The sequence below is a fragment of the Chrysemys picta genome, chromosome 10 (assembly GCF_011386835.1).
Source record: "Chrysemys picta bellii isolate R12L10 chromosome 10, ASM1138683v2, whole genome shotgun sequence".
Classification (NCBI taxonomy): Eukaryota; Metazoa; Chordata; order Testudines; family Emydidae; genus Chrysemys; species Chrysemys picta.
In genome coordinates this window covers 64,287,718-64,303,849 of record NC_088800.1, presented here as the reverse complement: position 1 = coordinate 64,303,849, position 16,132 = coordinate 64,287,718, and the positions used below count along the sequence as shown (strand labels likewise).

The 16,132-nt window shown below is 37.8% G+C and overlaps 1 protein-coding gene across 2 annotated transcripts in view; it reads left to right on the top strand.

Annotated features, from left to right (window-relative positions):
* GRIN2A (glutamate ionotropic receptor NMDA type subunit 2A) overlaps positions 1-16,132 on the top strand; it is a 311,958-nt gene that overhangs the window by 227,081 nt on the left and 68,745 nt on the right. For both annotated transcript variants that reach the window (XM_005295240.5, XM_024100633.3), the window contains 2 exons: positions 1,847-1,972; positions 5,568-5,797. In XM_005295240.5, coding sequence (XP_005295297.2) covers positions 1,847-1,972; positions 5,568-5,797 — 356 coding nt within the window. The remainder of the gene's footprint in view (positions 1-1,846; positions 1,973-5,567; positions 5,798-16,132) is intronic.

Below are 16,132 nucleotides of genomic sequence, written 5' to 3'. Positions count from 1 at the left end.
CTTCCCTTTCAATAGCCCATGTTCTTCTTTCCAAACAAATTATACACTTGGTGGTATCATTTAACACACAGAATTTTTTTCTAATATATTTTTCCACCACCCTGTAACTTTTGCTGAGGCTGCTTTACTATTAGCTGCTCCCCTGGGGGGCTCCCCTGCTATCCACATGACTGGGTTGGACCCGTTATAATGTAACTATATGTGAGGTGAAGATCCACTTAGTTATTTATTCTATATTTGTTGTTCAATGCTGCTTTTTGCTCTTTTTAGTTTGCTTCTGTTTATTTTTTAATCCTACACCTCATCGCCAGACTGTTTATATTATTTAAGAACATTCTGCTTAAACTATTGTTTTTAGCCCAGCTTAGCTGCATTGTCCTGTTTTGCCCTTTGCCTTATTTCTATTTTAACTAGTTTAATTTGAGGTGTAGTGTTGCTGACAGTCTTGGATGTTTTCTGTCTAATATTTATTTCTGATCAGAAACATTCTAAGACGTTTCAGTACCTCTAAGAGAACTTCTCTAATATTGTACCACATCTCCTTTGAGCTGTATTTCGAATTGTATCTTAATAGGTTCTCCCAAATTAAAACTTATTCAGCCTATGTCTTTTTTTTTTCTTAAAGCAACATCTAAAATTATCTTTGGGTTCTGAGTACTCCTTTGCCTTTAAAAACACATCCTAATCCCCTTTAATTTTTACGTAGCTCTTATGCCAATTAATATGTGAATAAATAACACAATATTTATTATAAACACAATCTGGGTTTCTTAAAAGGGCTCCCCTTATGTCTGTCTACTTCCAAACTGACCTGGAAGTCTCCAATACCCCTTAAGAAACTCTTTTTTTTTTTGCATACTTGCTACACTATTCCAGCAAAAATCTTCTCATTACAGATGGGTATGATCCATTTTATTTAAATAAATAAATCTCAGTCCATCACTCCCTCTCTAAATAATCTCTGAAAACATGTAATTCAGATTTAGTAAAATTATTGCTACACTTACTAACAAGCTAGTCAAAAACTACTACTACTTACCTTAAGAAACCTGTTCCGGAGATTAAAAACATAACTTGCGAAAGGACATCTTTGCATGGTGGAAACATGTAGAGATGCGTGCTCAATGGAAGAAGAGGAAAAAGTAAAATAAAAAGCTCTCTTCACTGTACTACCCTCAAAAGAGTTGAAGGTAATCTTCATATTGTAATAATTATGGGTATAAACTGGTTCTCCAGGCAGTAAATCCTTCCATTTTCTGAGCATGGTAAAAGTTTTCCTTAAAACTTCAAAGTTGTCTGTAAAGTCAGAGATTTACCTTTTTTCCTGACACTTTGGCTTAGATAAAATAAGTCTGAGAGAGAGAGTTGGATTTGTACATCAGCCCTGATTTAACTGAATCAGGACCTTAATGGTCATGTTTATATAGGCACATATAACTGAATATATAATAAAAAATTACAAGATACTTATATAATTGAGAACCAACTAAGCAGTGGATATGTGATAAATCAAACTAAAATTTGCTAATTAATGTGAGTGCAGGTTTTGCCCAGTGAAATAGGGAAATGCAGCCTTCATTCTTGAATTGCAACTCAAACTTAAGATGAATTATTATTTTTAATTGTATTTAGCCTATTTAGAAGCAGCAATCAAGGACAGGTTGCAGGTTTTCCCTCTTTCTTTCAATCTTCCAGTCAAACTGACCTCACGTTACATATCATTACATAGCTAGTGTTTTGGTGGTAAAAGCTAATTTACAAAGAGTTGCTAGACATTAGAATTCTTGTTGTGCTGTGACTGGTTTAATGAACTGTGTTTCTGTTTCTCTTGTCTGTTTTGCTGCAGAGCCTTTTAGTGCTTCTGTCTGGGTGATGATGTTTGTGATGCTTCTCATTGTGTCCGCCATGGCTGTCTTTATATTTGAGTACTTTAGTCCTGTAGGATATAACAGGAACTTAGCAAAAGGGAAAGGTAAGCTTTACATTTTACAAAATCAAGGACTATGCAAAATTGCACACCTCCCTCCCCTCACTCCTCTCAGAACAAACAATAAAATTGAAGCACTATGAACAGCTCTACAGCTACATTTACTTTTAACTAAAATGTTTTATCTGGTTGAGAGCTTGTGTTGTCATGTTTCACATTAATATATTGTAATAAAGAAGTTGGTGAATGAGTGATATTATGGAAAATCACACTGAAGTAATGTGGTGGTCAAGATACCCTAGTAGGCCTAGAGTATTGATATGGAAAATATTTGGAATTATTAATAAATGTGTATCTTAGCACATAAGAGTCTCATTCTAGTCGTCTTGCACTCCAAGCCCCCATTGACTTCTGGGAATTGACTGGGAATTCAAACTCACTGATTTAAACTACTGTGGTTTTCTGGTTAATTTTTAAAAAATGTGGGGATTAAACAGGATCTAATACAGTCCTTGTAGAAAAGATAGGATTCCCTTGCAATAGTTTCAGTTCTGAAAGGGGAAGTTTGGAAGGGCCATGTTCCTTACAATTGAGTGTGCACAGCTGTATGTTGGACTCGCTCCCTTATTTCCAAAAATATTTGATTATTTCAAAATATACCACTACATCAAATTATTATAGGGAATGTACTTTTCTCGATTAAATTATTTTAGTAGCATTTTTGCCCTAAGAATCAATATTTCTTGTAAGCATTTATACTGTGCTGTGCATCTCACTTTGTTATTTACTTTCAGTGTAATAGGTTAATTTTTTTTAACTTGCTACATCACACATACTTTATTTTATAGCTAAATATCTTTCAACTTGGGGAATACCATGGACTATTATATGCTGACAGTATATTCTAGTGTGTGTCATAGGTCTGTCAGGATGCTCAGATACTATGAAGATGGGTACTCATAAGAAGCTGAGAAAGTAGGTAGATTACCCACTTCTTTGGTAGATTCTAAATATTCATGGTAATAAACTTTTAGGAACAGATGACATTTTTCTTCTGGGTTTTTCTCAAAAGAATTTAGGATGTATTTTCTGAAGAGGTTCCCTATGAAAATCACAGGCAAAAGAAGCAGTTTAGGGGCAATATTTCCACACTTTCCACCTAGCCACTTTTACCTAAGTCTTTGATGTCATGTAGCTTTCATAGTGTCATCTTTATAAAATATTAACAAACGCTAATAGATTTAATAATCATCATCTATCTCAATATATTAAGTGTTATGAATGTTATTTGCAGAGGAAAGACCATATTGTATAACAATCATACATCTGCTGATGAGCAAGGATCTTCACTCTTGATGTAACATTAAAATAAAGCGGGCTTGACTTCCTCAGGTCCCAGTGACTTGAACGTGATTTGATGACTTTGAAAATCAGGCCATGTAAGATTAAACAGATGTCACTATGTAATTATCTAAAACTCCTGGAGCCTTCTCAGTAGTATACATTCCTGGTTTCTAAGAACATTAAATACCATAGCTTATGAAGGCCAAATGATTTAATGTAGCATTTTTTGAGTATTAATCTATCAGAGAAGTAGCACGAGCCATAGGCCAGATCCTTCCATCTTCACTGAACCTCTGCGAGTCCTTCCATTGATTCCAATTACATGAGTCTTAGAACCATGAGGATATTTGTGTGGGATAGTCCTACTCACAGGAGCAAGGGTTGTAGGATCAGGCCCCATAGTAGTTCAGCTTCCAGTGACAAAAAGAACAATGATAAAAAACCTAAATTTCAGCTTTTATACCCCGCTTCGCTTTTCTTGAATGGCTTATGCTTTTCTTATCTCCACTGTTCATAAAGTACATTTTATCCACACTATCAGCTCAGCTTATAATGGCCTGGTACTTTCATAAACCAGAAGTCAGTCCCAATTGCATATATTCTCATAGTGCCACCGCAGTCAGGGAAGCAGATCATCTTTTCAAAAGTCATTCTGTTTGAACGTAACATCAACAGTTAACATTGTAGTAAAGGAAGAGTTCTGTTGAAATGAAAGTATAAATTAAGTGTATACCCATTGTGTGAGTAGGAGTTTATTGCTTTAGAATGTTTCTTTTACCTCCTATTTGTTTTTCTTTCAATATTTCTGTATATTGTTTAAGTGTTTAAAATGGTTGATAGTGAATCTTGCATTATACAGAAATTAATTCTTGTAAATCAGGCTTTAAAAAAGGCAAGTACTATTAATTCTAGTGGTTGGTTGGGAATTTTTTGATTAAATTGTTTTTGCATTAGGAACCCCAGATTCTTTAAATCTGAAACTGTTTGCAGGAAAGGTCAGTTTTAGCTAATTTCCAGTTTAAAGAAAAATAGAAGAATTTTTTTTGAAATTGTAGTGGTGTCCCATATTGCCATTTTTTGAAACAATGTTTGATTTTTTTGGCGGGTTCAAAACATTATGTTGATAAATTTAAGTTATTTATAATATAAAATGTTGAAATCAAAATGAAACATTTTGATTGATCTGTCCTGAATTTTTTTTTTTTTTAATTTTAGGTTGGCAAAAGTTTGAGACTCCGACTTTTTGTGAAAATTTTTCTACATTTCAACACTTCTTGCAGGACAGGAAACAGTTTCCTACCCAGTTCTAATTAAATCTAATTTTCTAGTAGCCTATTGACACAAGGCTATACAAGTAAATTATTTTTAAATGGATAATATCCTTGCTGGTCCCCTTCTCTTGCTGTTTGAGTGTAGGGGTTCTATGTTGGCCATTTTTTCCTGCATCTTTCATCTGAAGCGTTAAATCAAATCTGATCAAAAACATAACTAGTTGGGTCAGATTCTTCCCAGTAATACCCCTCTAATCAAAGTCAGTGGGAACTAACTGTGCATTTTGAGGAGACAATGTATCGTGTTAGCCCTGATTCAATAAGGTACTTAACATGTGCCTAACATTATGCATGTCAGCAGTTCCTTTGTAGCCAATGGGACTACTCATGTTTTAAGTTAAGTACAGGCTTAAAAACCTTGCTGAATATGGGCCTTAATAATTATTCAGAATGGAAACTTGCTTAAGTGTGATTAAACTATTCAGCTCAGAATTTAATTTTCTGACTGTAAATAATTAAGTGGGAAAGGCTTTGCATTGAATTAGTCAGAGTTTATAATGTCAAGAAGCGTCATTAACATAGAGCAGAGAGGACAAAGACTTGAATAATATAACAGAAATATTTGTATTTACTTATAAAACACTCACTCCAATGTATTGCATTTAAAATTTGATTGCCATATTAGACCAACAGTATGGTAAATGCTGTGGCATAAGTTTATGTGAGAGAGAGATCCCCTTCCTTTGCATCTCATCCAAAAAAACTTACAGTCCATTTTCATTTTAAAATTGATTTTGGGTAAACTCTACCTTGAAAAATGTTGGAATAATGTGGAAATAACTGCAATTACAGTATTCAGTACAGTGGTTAAAGAACTGAAATTATTCCATCAGGAATATAACGGGTTCATACTGAAAGGATTTAAACCACTTATTTGAGAGTATTTTGTTAATATATATTGTATTTTAACCTATTTGAACTGCAGTCAAGTAAAACTAAAATTATTGTGTTTTTTGCAATTGCAGCTCCCCACGGGCCATCCTTCACCATTGGAAAAGCAGTGTGGTTGCTCTGGGGCTTGGTGTTCAACAACTCTGTGCCTGTTCAAAACCCGAAAGGGACAACCAGCAAAATCATGGTGTCAGTTTGGGCCTTTTTTGCTGTCATTTTCCTGGCTAGCTACACTGCCAACCTGGCTGCATTTATGATTCAAGAGGAATTTGTTGACCAGGTGACTGGGCTAAGTGATAAAAAGGTACGTGTTCAAGCTCTGAAAAGAGACCCAATCTCCATTTTCCCATTCATTGTACTCAGTTAATCACAGATATGCTAGATGCCAAAAGTCCCTATCAAGATACAAACTTGCAACCTCTGCTTTCAATGAAACTATGTGGCTTCATATTAAACTTATTTCTTTATTTAAAAACCCAGGGTCCAAATAATAAAAACATATAAATCTATTTTTATAGAGGCTTCTTATTCTTTTTCTGAAGGAAAAATATGCGGTGAAATGAAGTCATGTGAAACTAAGTTGTGTGAGTCATTAAACCCATGTTCTTTGAGTAGATGCAGCTGTGTATTATTCCATATAGGCATGCATTTGCCCAGCACACTGAAGCCAGAGAATTTTGCCTATCAATACCTGTAGAGGCCATGCTCTCACTTGTGGTGCTAGGTTCTCCATTTACTGTATAAGGGCAGCACCACTCCAACCCCTCTTAGTTCCTTCTCACCGCCTGTGGCTAGAATCGGAGCTGACTGGTCTTTTCACCTCACATTTTGGTCTCCGCTTTCTCTGAGTTTTTTCTCTACATGATAGTTAAATAGTAGTACCTTAGGTTGAGTAGTTTGCTGCCCTGTGTGATACCCTCACCAGGGTTCAAGCATTGCCCATAATATGGGGGCCATCCCCAATGGTGATCATCACATGAGGTGCTTGTGTCTTGGTGAGGGACACATTAAGAAATGGTGCTCCATCTGTAAATAATTCAAAAAGAGGACTCAGGTGGCGGAGACTTATGGCTGAAGCAGCACCTTCTAGAGCAGGCTGTGACACCTGCTTCAGCACCAAGCCCTCACCTGATCAGCAGTTGCCTTCAGAACTGGCAAGTGCTGCTGCTTCACATTCAGACCCTGCTGTTTCCCCCAAGAAGAAGAGGAATCGTTCTCCTTTCTCTGAGGCAGCGAGGAAGGGGTCCCATAAGATTACTTGGGACCATTCCAGGGCTCAGAGAGACTCTTCCCCATCTTCAAAGAGGAGTGATAACCAGTACCATACTATGGGAAGTCAACATTGGTTCCAACTCATATAATCAAGTTCATTGACTCTGCAAACAAGTTCATAGACTCTACAAGTTTGAGATCAGTTCTGCTGTCTGACTAATTCCATCCAATTTGACATCTATGTCTGGAATTGCAGTCTCAATCACAGCCCGAGTATGCCTGAAGTTGCTAGGCCATATGGATGCATGCACACAGGTAGTCCACTTAGCTAGACTTCATCTTCATCAAATATGGCTGAAGTCAGTCTATCATCCAAATAGTCATCCCTTGGGAAGACTGGAATCCTCCACTGATTCTGGACTCCTTATGGTGGTGGATGGTTCAGGGCAACATGTGCCAGCGCATTCCTTTCACTTGGTCCCCAGTGACCAGGACTATTGTCACTGATGCCTCCTTAATAGGTTGGGGAGCACATCTGGGGTCACAAAAAGTTCAATTCCTGTGGTCAGAACCGGAAACATGTCTGCATATCAATGTCCTGGAGCTTTGTGTCATCTGCAATACCTGTCAGGCCTTTTGAGATCACATCAGGTACTCAGCAGTGCACATCTTCACTGACAATACCACTGTGATGTATTATGTGAACAGATGGGGATCACACTCCAGCATGATGTGTCAAGAGGCAATTAGGCTTTAACATTAGACCTGTGACTAATCATTTACCTGGGATCCAGAATCACCTGGCAGATCACCTCTGCAGAAATTTCTCCCTGAATCACAAGTGGTTTCTGAAGCCCAACATCCTGCGGTCCCTCTTTGCAGTTTGGGGCATTCTAACAATCAACCTGTTCACCACAAGAGACAGCAAGAAATGCCAGCTGATTTGTTCCTGAAGGGGTCTCAGTCTGGGCTCTGAGCTGGAAACTGTCACTTCTGTATGCACCCCTGTATGCTTTTCCTCCAATTCTGATCATCTGCAGGTCATTCTCAAACTGAAACTGAATCGTGCCAAGCTCATTCTCGTTGCCATCCTGTGGCCAAGACAGTGCTAGTTCTCAGCCCTCCTCACATTATTGGCTGGCCCTCCCATATACCTTCGTATTATCCCAACCTCCTGATTCAGCATCATGGTCAGGTTTTGTATCCAGCACTCAGCTCCTTGCCTCTCATAGCATGGATGCTGCATGTTTAGATGATGATGAGGAACGATGTTTGAAGGCCGTCTGGCAAGTCTTACTTAACAGTAGAAAGCCCTCCATCAGTGCTGCCTATTTGACCAAATGGTTCTCAATGTGGTTGTTGGCTCAGCTGAAGATGGCTTATATCCAAGATATCTTGGAGTACCTGTTACACTTTCAGTCTTCTGGTCTTTTACTTAGTTTGTTGAGACGGCATCTGACAGTGATTTTTGGCATTTTATCCACTCATCCATGGGAACAGAGCATTTTCAAATTCCATGGCAGTGAGGTTCTTGAAAGGAGTCACTCATCTCCATCCGGCAGTGAAATAAGTGGTTGCTTTGTGGGATCTTAATATTGTCTTAGCTGCTCTTATGGGGCCTCCATTCAAGCCTCTTGCAACTTCTTCTTTCTCTCTCTTGTGTCAGGAAACCACTTTCCTTGTGTCAATAACCTCTCCAAGGCAAGTATGTGAGTTACATGCTTTGATAGCAGAGCCTCCTTATGTGCATTTTTCCAAAGACAACAGAACTCTGTGGCCACACTCTGTTTTTATCTAAAGTGGTTTTTCAGTTTCACTTGAACCACAAGTGGTCTTCCCTAAGCTGCATTCTACTCCACATGAGCAGCATCTTCACACATTGGATGTCAGGAAATGTTTAGCTTTTTACCTGCATAGGACTAAACCTTTTTATTCTTCATCTCATCTGTTTGTGTCATGTGAAGACCAAATGAAGGAGACAAGCAGTTCCTTCATAGATGATTTCCAGGTGGATAACTTCCTGTATCATGACAGCATACAAAGTACCTCAGACTGCACCTCCTCAGAGGGTGTGTGGTCATTCCACATGGGCCCAGGCAACACTGATGACGTTTCTAATTGATGTTCCTATTTGCAGAGCTGCTACTTGGTCCTCCGTACATCTGCTTACAAACCACTATGGTATTACTATTGCATCCAGATATGATGCAAATTCTGCAGTCTTTGTTTAAACAGGCTCTGAGCCCCACCTCCTGAGAGTACTGCTTGTGAGTCACCTGCATAGAATACATGGCTGCATCTACTCGAAGTAGAGAAAAGGGTTACTTACCTGTATTGTACCTGTTGTTCTTCAAGATGTGATTTGGACATGTAATCCACAATCCACCCTCCATCCCCTCTGCATTGGAGCCTGCACTCTTGACGTTCAGTGGAAGGAACTTATATCCCTAGGGGACGGGGCTATAGCCACAGTGCTCAAGTGCCACCCTTACAGGTACTGCTAGGCATAATTCTCTGGCTTCCATGTCCTGGATGCGCGTCCACCTACATGTAATACATGTCAGCATCCCATCTCGAAGAACAAAAGTTACAATACTGGTAAGTAACCGGTTTTTCCCTTTTAGATAAAACAGATACTTCTGCACAGGCGTAGAAGGATGAAAAATTGCACCATGAACACATGCAATATGTATTTTGTTAAAGGTAGAACATTTGAGAACTATTTCTAAGAATAGTACCAACAATGTAATTAATTTACAAAACCATTACCAAAAGTCAATGATGGGAATGGGGAAAAAGAGAAATTATTTTAAATTGCAACACATATGAAATATTTGATGGAGACATTTTTTTGTTTCCCTTTCTTAAAGTGGAAAGAGTGAGTGGGTGATATGTGGCAGATGTGTTTTTGTGATAGCACGCTGTAGTTGATGTTTCAGAGTAGCAGCCGTGTTAGTCTGTATCCGCAAAAAGAACAGGAGTACTTGTGGCACCTTAGAGACTAACAGATTTATTAGAGCATAAGCTTTCGTGGACTACAGCCCACTTCTTCGGATGCATCCGAAGAAGTGGGCTGTAGTCCACGAAAGCTTATGCTCTAATAAATCTGTTAGTCTCTAAGGTGCCACAAGTACTCCTGTTCTTTTTGTAGTTGATGTGTAAATCTTCATAAATGTGAGCTAGAAAGAGTTAATTGCAGTCATTGTAGATGGCCATAGGAAAGACTGATAAGAAACAAAATGAGCAGGACTAATTTTGTTCTCATAAAGTCATGGTGTCTCAAAATCTTTTGGAAGAATGTAAAGAAGTTCCTTAAAGCTACTTTTATTTTATATAGTATAAATAATTAACAGTGAGACAGATAAATGACATTTTTCATTTGAGGAAAAAAAGTGGAATTGGAAAAAGCTGCTCTCCCCGCTCCACTCCCCATCCCGCTTTTGGTGCAACCTGGAACTGAAAGTGTCAAAAGATCTTAGATTCAAAGTTCTGACTAATATATTGGCAATGGGTAATATAAATGTCACTGGACTTAGCCATCAGCTAGTGATTTCAGTACATCTATGATTTTCTATATCGGTTTTGTCCTTCCCTTCCCCCAATCCTCCTCAAAAAAATAAATAAATCTTGAGCCAGAAAATGACAGTAATTCCTTTCCATGTTGCTACTAAAAATTTACTTAGCCTATGGACATGATTTTGATTTTTCAATCTTTAAATTCCCTTTTATCTAACCAATAGATATTAAATAAAAGAGGAGCTGCATCTTTTCAGTGAATTTGTGAAAGTATCTAGAAATCCTGAAAAATAAAGGATTGCTTCAAGATGTTCTTTTAGATACACACATTTCCTCCCATCCCCAGCCTCCTGAAATGTTCTCAGACTTTAAAGATTTAAAATAATTAGTGTTTAAAAAAAGTAACCATGAGTTATGAGGGCAATAATCCTAATCATGTTAAAATAAATATATTTTTTCTCTCTGGCCCTTTGGCACTCATTGCTAGGATTCCCTAATGCTTTTAATATAATAGCCCAGGAATTATCATTAGTGGTTTTCTTTAGAGAATTCAGACCCTCAGCAAGATTAGATTCTGGGCGGGGGAGAAGAACCAACCAATCCTGAAACTCAGTTCAAATGGACACTGCGTAATGAGCTGAAGAAAAACTCAAGTAGTTTTAAAGACCCGTTAAAGAGATGTTCTATGATTCTGTATTTGTAAAGAGCTGGACATAAAGAAACTCATAAATCCCTTCACTATCTGAATTCTTGGCTGGTGAATCAATACATTTTTTTTGGGTTTTGTTTTCTCTAGTCACAGTTAAAAAGTCAAGCTCCTTTGTCAATATTGTCACTGCAATGAAGTGTTCCCAGCCAGGCACTGGGGTTGTTACTGTCAGTTCTCTTGGTGATGTATTTATAGAGGAGAGTCAGGAGAAACCTATCCCTCTTTTAAGCAGTTGTCCCTGACTCGCAACATTCAATAACTTCCCATCCAAGGAATGTGTTATTTCTCCCTCCTTCTCCTATTGCTTTTGCTAAATATATGGTGACAGGCGATTTACCCTTGTCCTCGGCTTTGAGACCTTTGTGACTCCCTTCTCTTTAGCAATCTTGCAAATGAGTCACTGAATTCCATGTGATTCTTGTCACACCAGAAGTACCCGCACAGAATGTACTGGAAGTGGGTGTTCAGAAACTTCTTCACAATGCTTCAGGAGGCTAGAAGAAAAGAAGAAATTATGTTTTGACATCCTTTTTTATTTAAAAGGATTTTTAAAAGCCTCGGTGTACTTTTTATATAAACACAAAGTAAGTGCAAAAGGTTGGCATTCCAAGCAGCTGTTACTTATTATACCATAGGATGTCTTTTAAAAGCAATATGGGGAAGATTATTGAACAACAGTAGGAAATTATGGATATTTTTACTGATGGGCACCTTAAGGGGCTCTAGCATGTGGTCCCCTCCATGGCTGGTGGCTCCATTAGTTTGTGACCACACTGCCTTTGTGGTGGCTAGTTCCATATGGGCCTTGTGCTCAGGGGAGGCCAAGGACTGAATGTAACTGGCCCTTGCACAAAAGATACAAGATGGGGAGAAGGAGAGCCCAGATTTCTGCAAGTCATGCAATCTCTTTTGTAAGATGTAGCGAAGACTTCCCTCCCATCCCCAAGTGTAACTATCCCAGTTTGCTGTAGCCTTGGCCAGAAAAACCACCACTGGGTTGGTTGGGTCAGCACAAGTAGGTACTGTTAGTCATAGGCCCACTTCCTCTGAACGCTAGCTCTATGTGGATGTGATGGAGAAGCCCTGCCCCTTCAGTGCATCTGTACAGGTGAGAGCATAATTTGGAGATTGTATTTTAGAGACTGACGTTATACTATTTGTTTAGATGTTGGCACCTGTATTTTAGAGATTGACATTGTACAGTTTGTTTAAAAGTTTTCTTTTTACAATCAGCACTGTGTAGTTACTCATGAATTTCCAGAATTTCATGTCTGATTCATGTCTACTTCTCTGTATGTACAGAGCCCCTGCTACAGCAGGGCCCCAATCCTGTTCAGGGTCTCTAGGCCCCACTGTAATATTAAACATAGAAAAACAATAACTTTAACATTTTCAAGACTTTGAGACCCATTAAATGCTCCAGACACAATAACAGACCTGTGGAGAGGAGAGATGATGATAGCTAGATTGCCTTTATTATAGGTAGGCTTGGCAGAATTAGATTTTCTTTTTATAATTTCAGTGGATAATATCGGTGCTTATTTGTAATCATTTAATTTTTTTTTATTGATTTAAATGTTTGCAGATGCGGGGAATTGGGGGGGAGGAGTCAGTCAATAATTATTTAATGGTGGTAGATATTAAAATTCAAAATGTTAACGATTTATAAACCATTAAAACACAAATTGTTAAAATGATATGTCAAAATATACAAAGTAAATATCCTTAAATCCACAAATCCTATCTGGTTTTACTTTTCATTCATCCGTCCATTTGTAACCACCCTAATTACAAAAATCTAAATCACTGGATTTTACCCATGAAGTCTTACTTTGCCTATGTGTAAATTTTGATTATTATCAATGGAACTATTTTTTCACTGGTTTGTGTGTACAGTGAAATCAAGATTTACTGACATTACTGATAAAAATCAAATCCTTTCAAGCCTAATTATATGTAGGACTTATAGCACCACTTATTATTAAGGTTGCCCAACACTTCCCAATATAAGACCCTGTTTCAGCTGCTTTTAACTTTACCAAAACTTCAACTATTCAAGCTGAAATTTTGTGTGTTGGATTGTTTTGTCCCAGGTTGGATTGTTTTGCACAAGCAGCCTTAATTCTGGCATTTCCTAACACCGGAATCCTTGGTTTTTCAACCAAGTTCAATGCAGTTCTTCTAACCTAGTTTTCTTTGTGTGGAATAATATAGGGCATACATTTGAGCAATTATTTACTGATATATGATTCATTGCATCTTTGTTAGAGTACAGCAGAGTTAAGTCAAGAGGCATCCTGGCTGACTGGCCAGTTAGAGTAAAAGTTTTGCTCTGTCCCCTCTCTCCCTGTCCTGCCCCTTCCACTTGCTATTAGAACAACACATGATATGTCTACGTAGACAGCCTGGTTAGACAGATATGCGCTACCTCTGCCTGAGCTAGTGTGCTAAAAATAGTGATGTGAACATTGCAGCATAAGTAGTGGCACAGACTAGCCACTCAAGTACAAGCCCACCAGATGCCCCAAGTCTATACTAGCCCATGCTGCAGCGACCATGCTGCTATTTTTAGTATGGTAACTTGGCAAGAGCTAGCAAGTGTCTGTCTACCTGGGCTGGGAGGCATGCTCCCAGCTGCGGTATAGACATTCCCACAGAGTGTCCTCAGAATTTTCAGATGAAAGCTTCTATATGAATTTTGATAGCTGTGACTTTAATTAAACTTTTTGTAATTCCACTTTGTGCTGTAACTGTAAGAAATAGACTGATGGCAGCATATCTGGAATCCATCTCTACTGTGATGTTGGAGAAGGAAGAGAGTTCAAATGTGGGTATCATCATGGAGGATCAAGTTTCTTGTGAATAATGGCCTGATATCAGTCACCTGAATGAAATCATCTGGAGCAGAAAGGCATATCGATAAAAACAAACTATAAAAATGAGAATAAGACTATTCTCTCAGCTCAGACCATTATACATGTGTCATGGGGGTCCTAGGTCAGTGGATGAGCATTTTTGGTTACTGTATATGCTGCAGTGCTAGTAGCAGGCATAATATGGAGAGTTAAGAATGGATTGATAGCCTTTTGAATAATAGCAAATGTCCTTTTATGATCAAAATTGAATTTTTCTGCATTTAATTTAGAGATTTTTATTAACAATAAAAAAGAGCTGAAAATACTTCACAAAAGGTCTAAAAAGAAAATTGCATCCTGACAGCTACCATATATTCCAATTCCCATCAGGGTGCTTCAGAATGATTGAAAATATGTGAGAACTTGAGTCGAAACGCAAGGCTTGCCAGAAGGGAGGCTTTTGCTGCCTCCTCAAACCTAAGCTTCATGGATCTTTGATGCAATCACAGGTCCTATATTCTCCCTCCAACCTATGTCAGTTCATAGAATAGATATTATTAAAAGTATCATTGAGATTTTCAAATTCCTCCTTACAGCTGGGTGAACTATTTGCAGTACATTTATTCATTGCATTTAGCTCTTTTCCTGTTTGCAGAGCATGAACAGACCATCACTTTTAAAAAAATTCAACTCCTTTAAGAATTTGCTCATGGCTAGCAATACTTGGTTGACTGTATTGTGGTGATAAAGTCCAGCCTATAGATTCTTCTTGAACGATTTGCTTCTTTTGAGTTTTTAATATTAGCATTTCAGTATATGAGTTGTGTGATTGGTCTGCTAAGTCACATGTTATTTATTCTGTTCTTTGATTGAATTACCTGTACTTTATAAGCCATTTCTGCCCTAAATAAATGTTTTGGAATTGAATTTTGACTGTCAGTCTGAAATTCATTTCCTGAAAACATTCCTATGAACTCAGCTTTGCTCATATGGATCTTCATGAAAAGTGAAAACAGAGCAAAACTTCTTGAGAAGTCACCAAGGCATTCAAACAATTTTTTACCTTTTTCCCAACTCTGCTTTTATACATTAGTACTATGAATAGAGCTTGCAAAAACTCATCAAATTTGAATTTTCAAAAACATTCAATTATTCCAATAACAGCAAACTTTTTTTGTAAAAAGTTTTGTTGAAATTTTGAAAATGTGAAATTTTTTGACCAGGAAATCATACCAGCCTTAGTACTTGAGGAACTAGTCATATTAATTTTAATACACTAATTATAAGTCAAACAAATACCTGGACCTAATTCTTCCCTTAGAATTTGACTCCCACTGACATGTGGGCATATATCAGGGAGCAGAATTTGGCTGAATTCTGCTTACAAAGTGCAGAAAGGAGAGAGCAAGAATCCAGTCACACAAAGTATGAACTAAAGTGTAAATGTCTGATTTTAGGGTAAGCCTGAATCAACCAGCACAGATAAGGTAGGGAAATAATCCTTTAAACAGGAATGCAGTGTGAATGTGCAAAGAGAGCTATACAGGAAGAAGCATATTGCAGCAAAATTAAATGAAAGTAAAGTTAGTTTCATTCTAGTTTGCCATAGGCTTCATTAAAATGAAGTATTCAATTGCAGTGTCATCCCATGAAAATTATACTGCAATAAACAAACTATTTTGAGTCTAAAATCAAGGTTTGACAGAAGTGAAAATGTTCCTATAGCAAATAGTTTATAGGCAAGCTTATTTGCTGCTGTCTCACAGTTGGCATTGGAGCCTGGGAATTCTTGCTATACCAAGAGCAAAATTTATGAAGGGAAGCACTACCTCTGTGGCCCAAAGGAAGCAACTGCTGTATAAATGAATATTAGCTGACTCTCGCACTATATGGGAGACGGATTGGGAATCTAACCTTCACAGTAATAATACAAAGAGCATTTTACCACTGAAACTGTGGAGTGAGGATCCTAGATAATGTCTTTCCCACAATGAATTGCTTTTAGTCATATTAAATTGAAGTTCCTCATTAGTCAAGTTACTTCAGTTTAGGGCCAATTTTAACAAAACATTTTAATTAACCTTCACTTCTGGTAACACTTCCTTACAATGTTATCCAAATGTTTACTCAGTCTGAAACCCAAAAGCCCAAAGGGCTACTGCTAATCCTATGGAAATACTGAAACGTTCCCAGTGTGGTGCCTGTACATTCTGCCTTTCCTAGCTGCATAGCTTGTTCATTTTGTAACCCTATCCAGAGTCCATTTGAAAAAAAAACTCCTCACTGCCAGTAAGCCACCTACCCCAGGCTCAGAAATGAATTACTTTTGTCTTTAAGTTATAGGTCA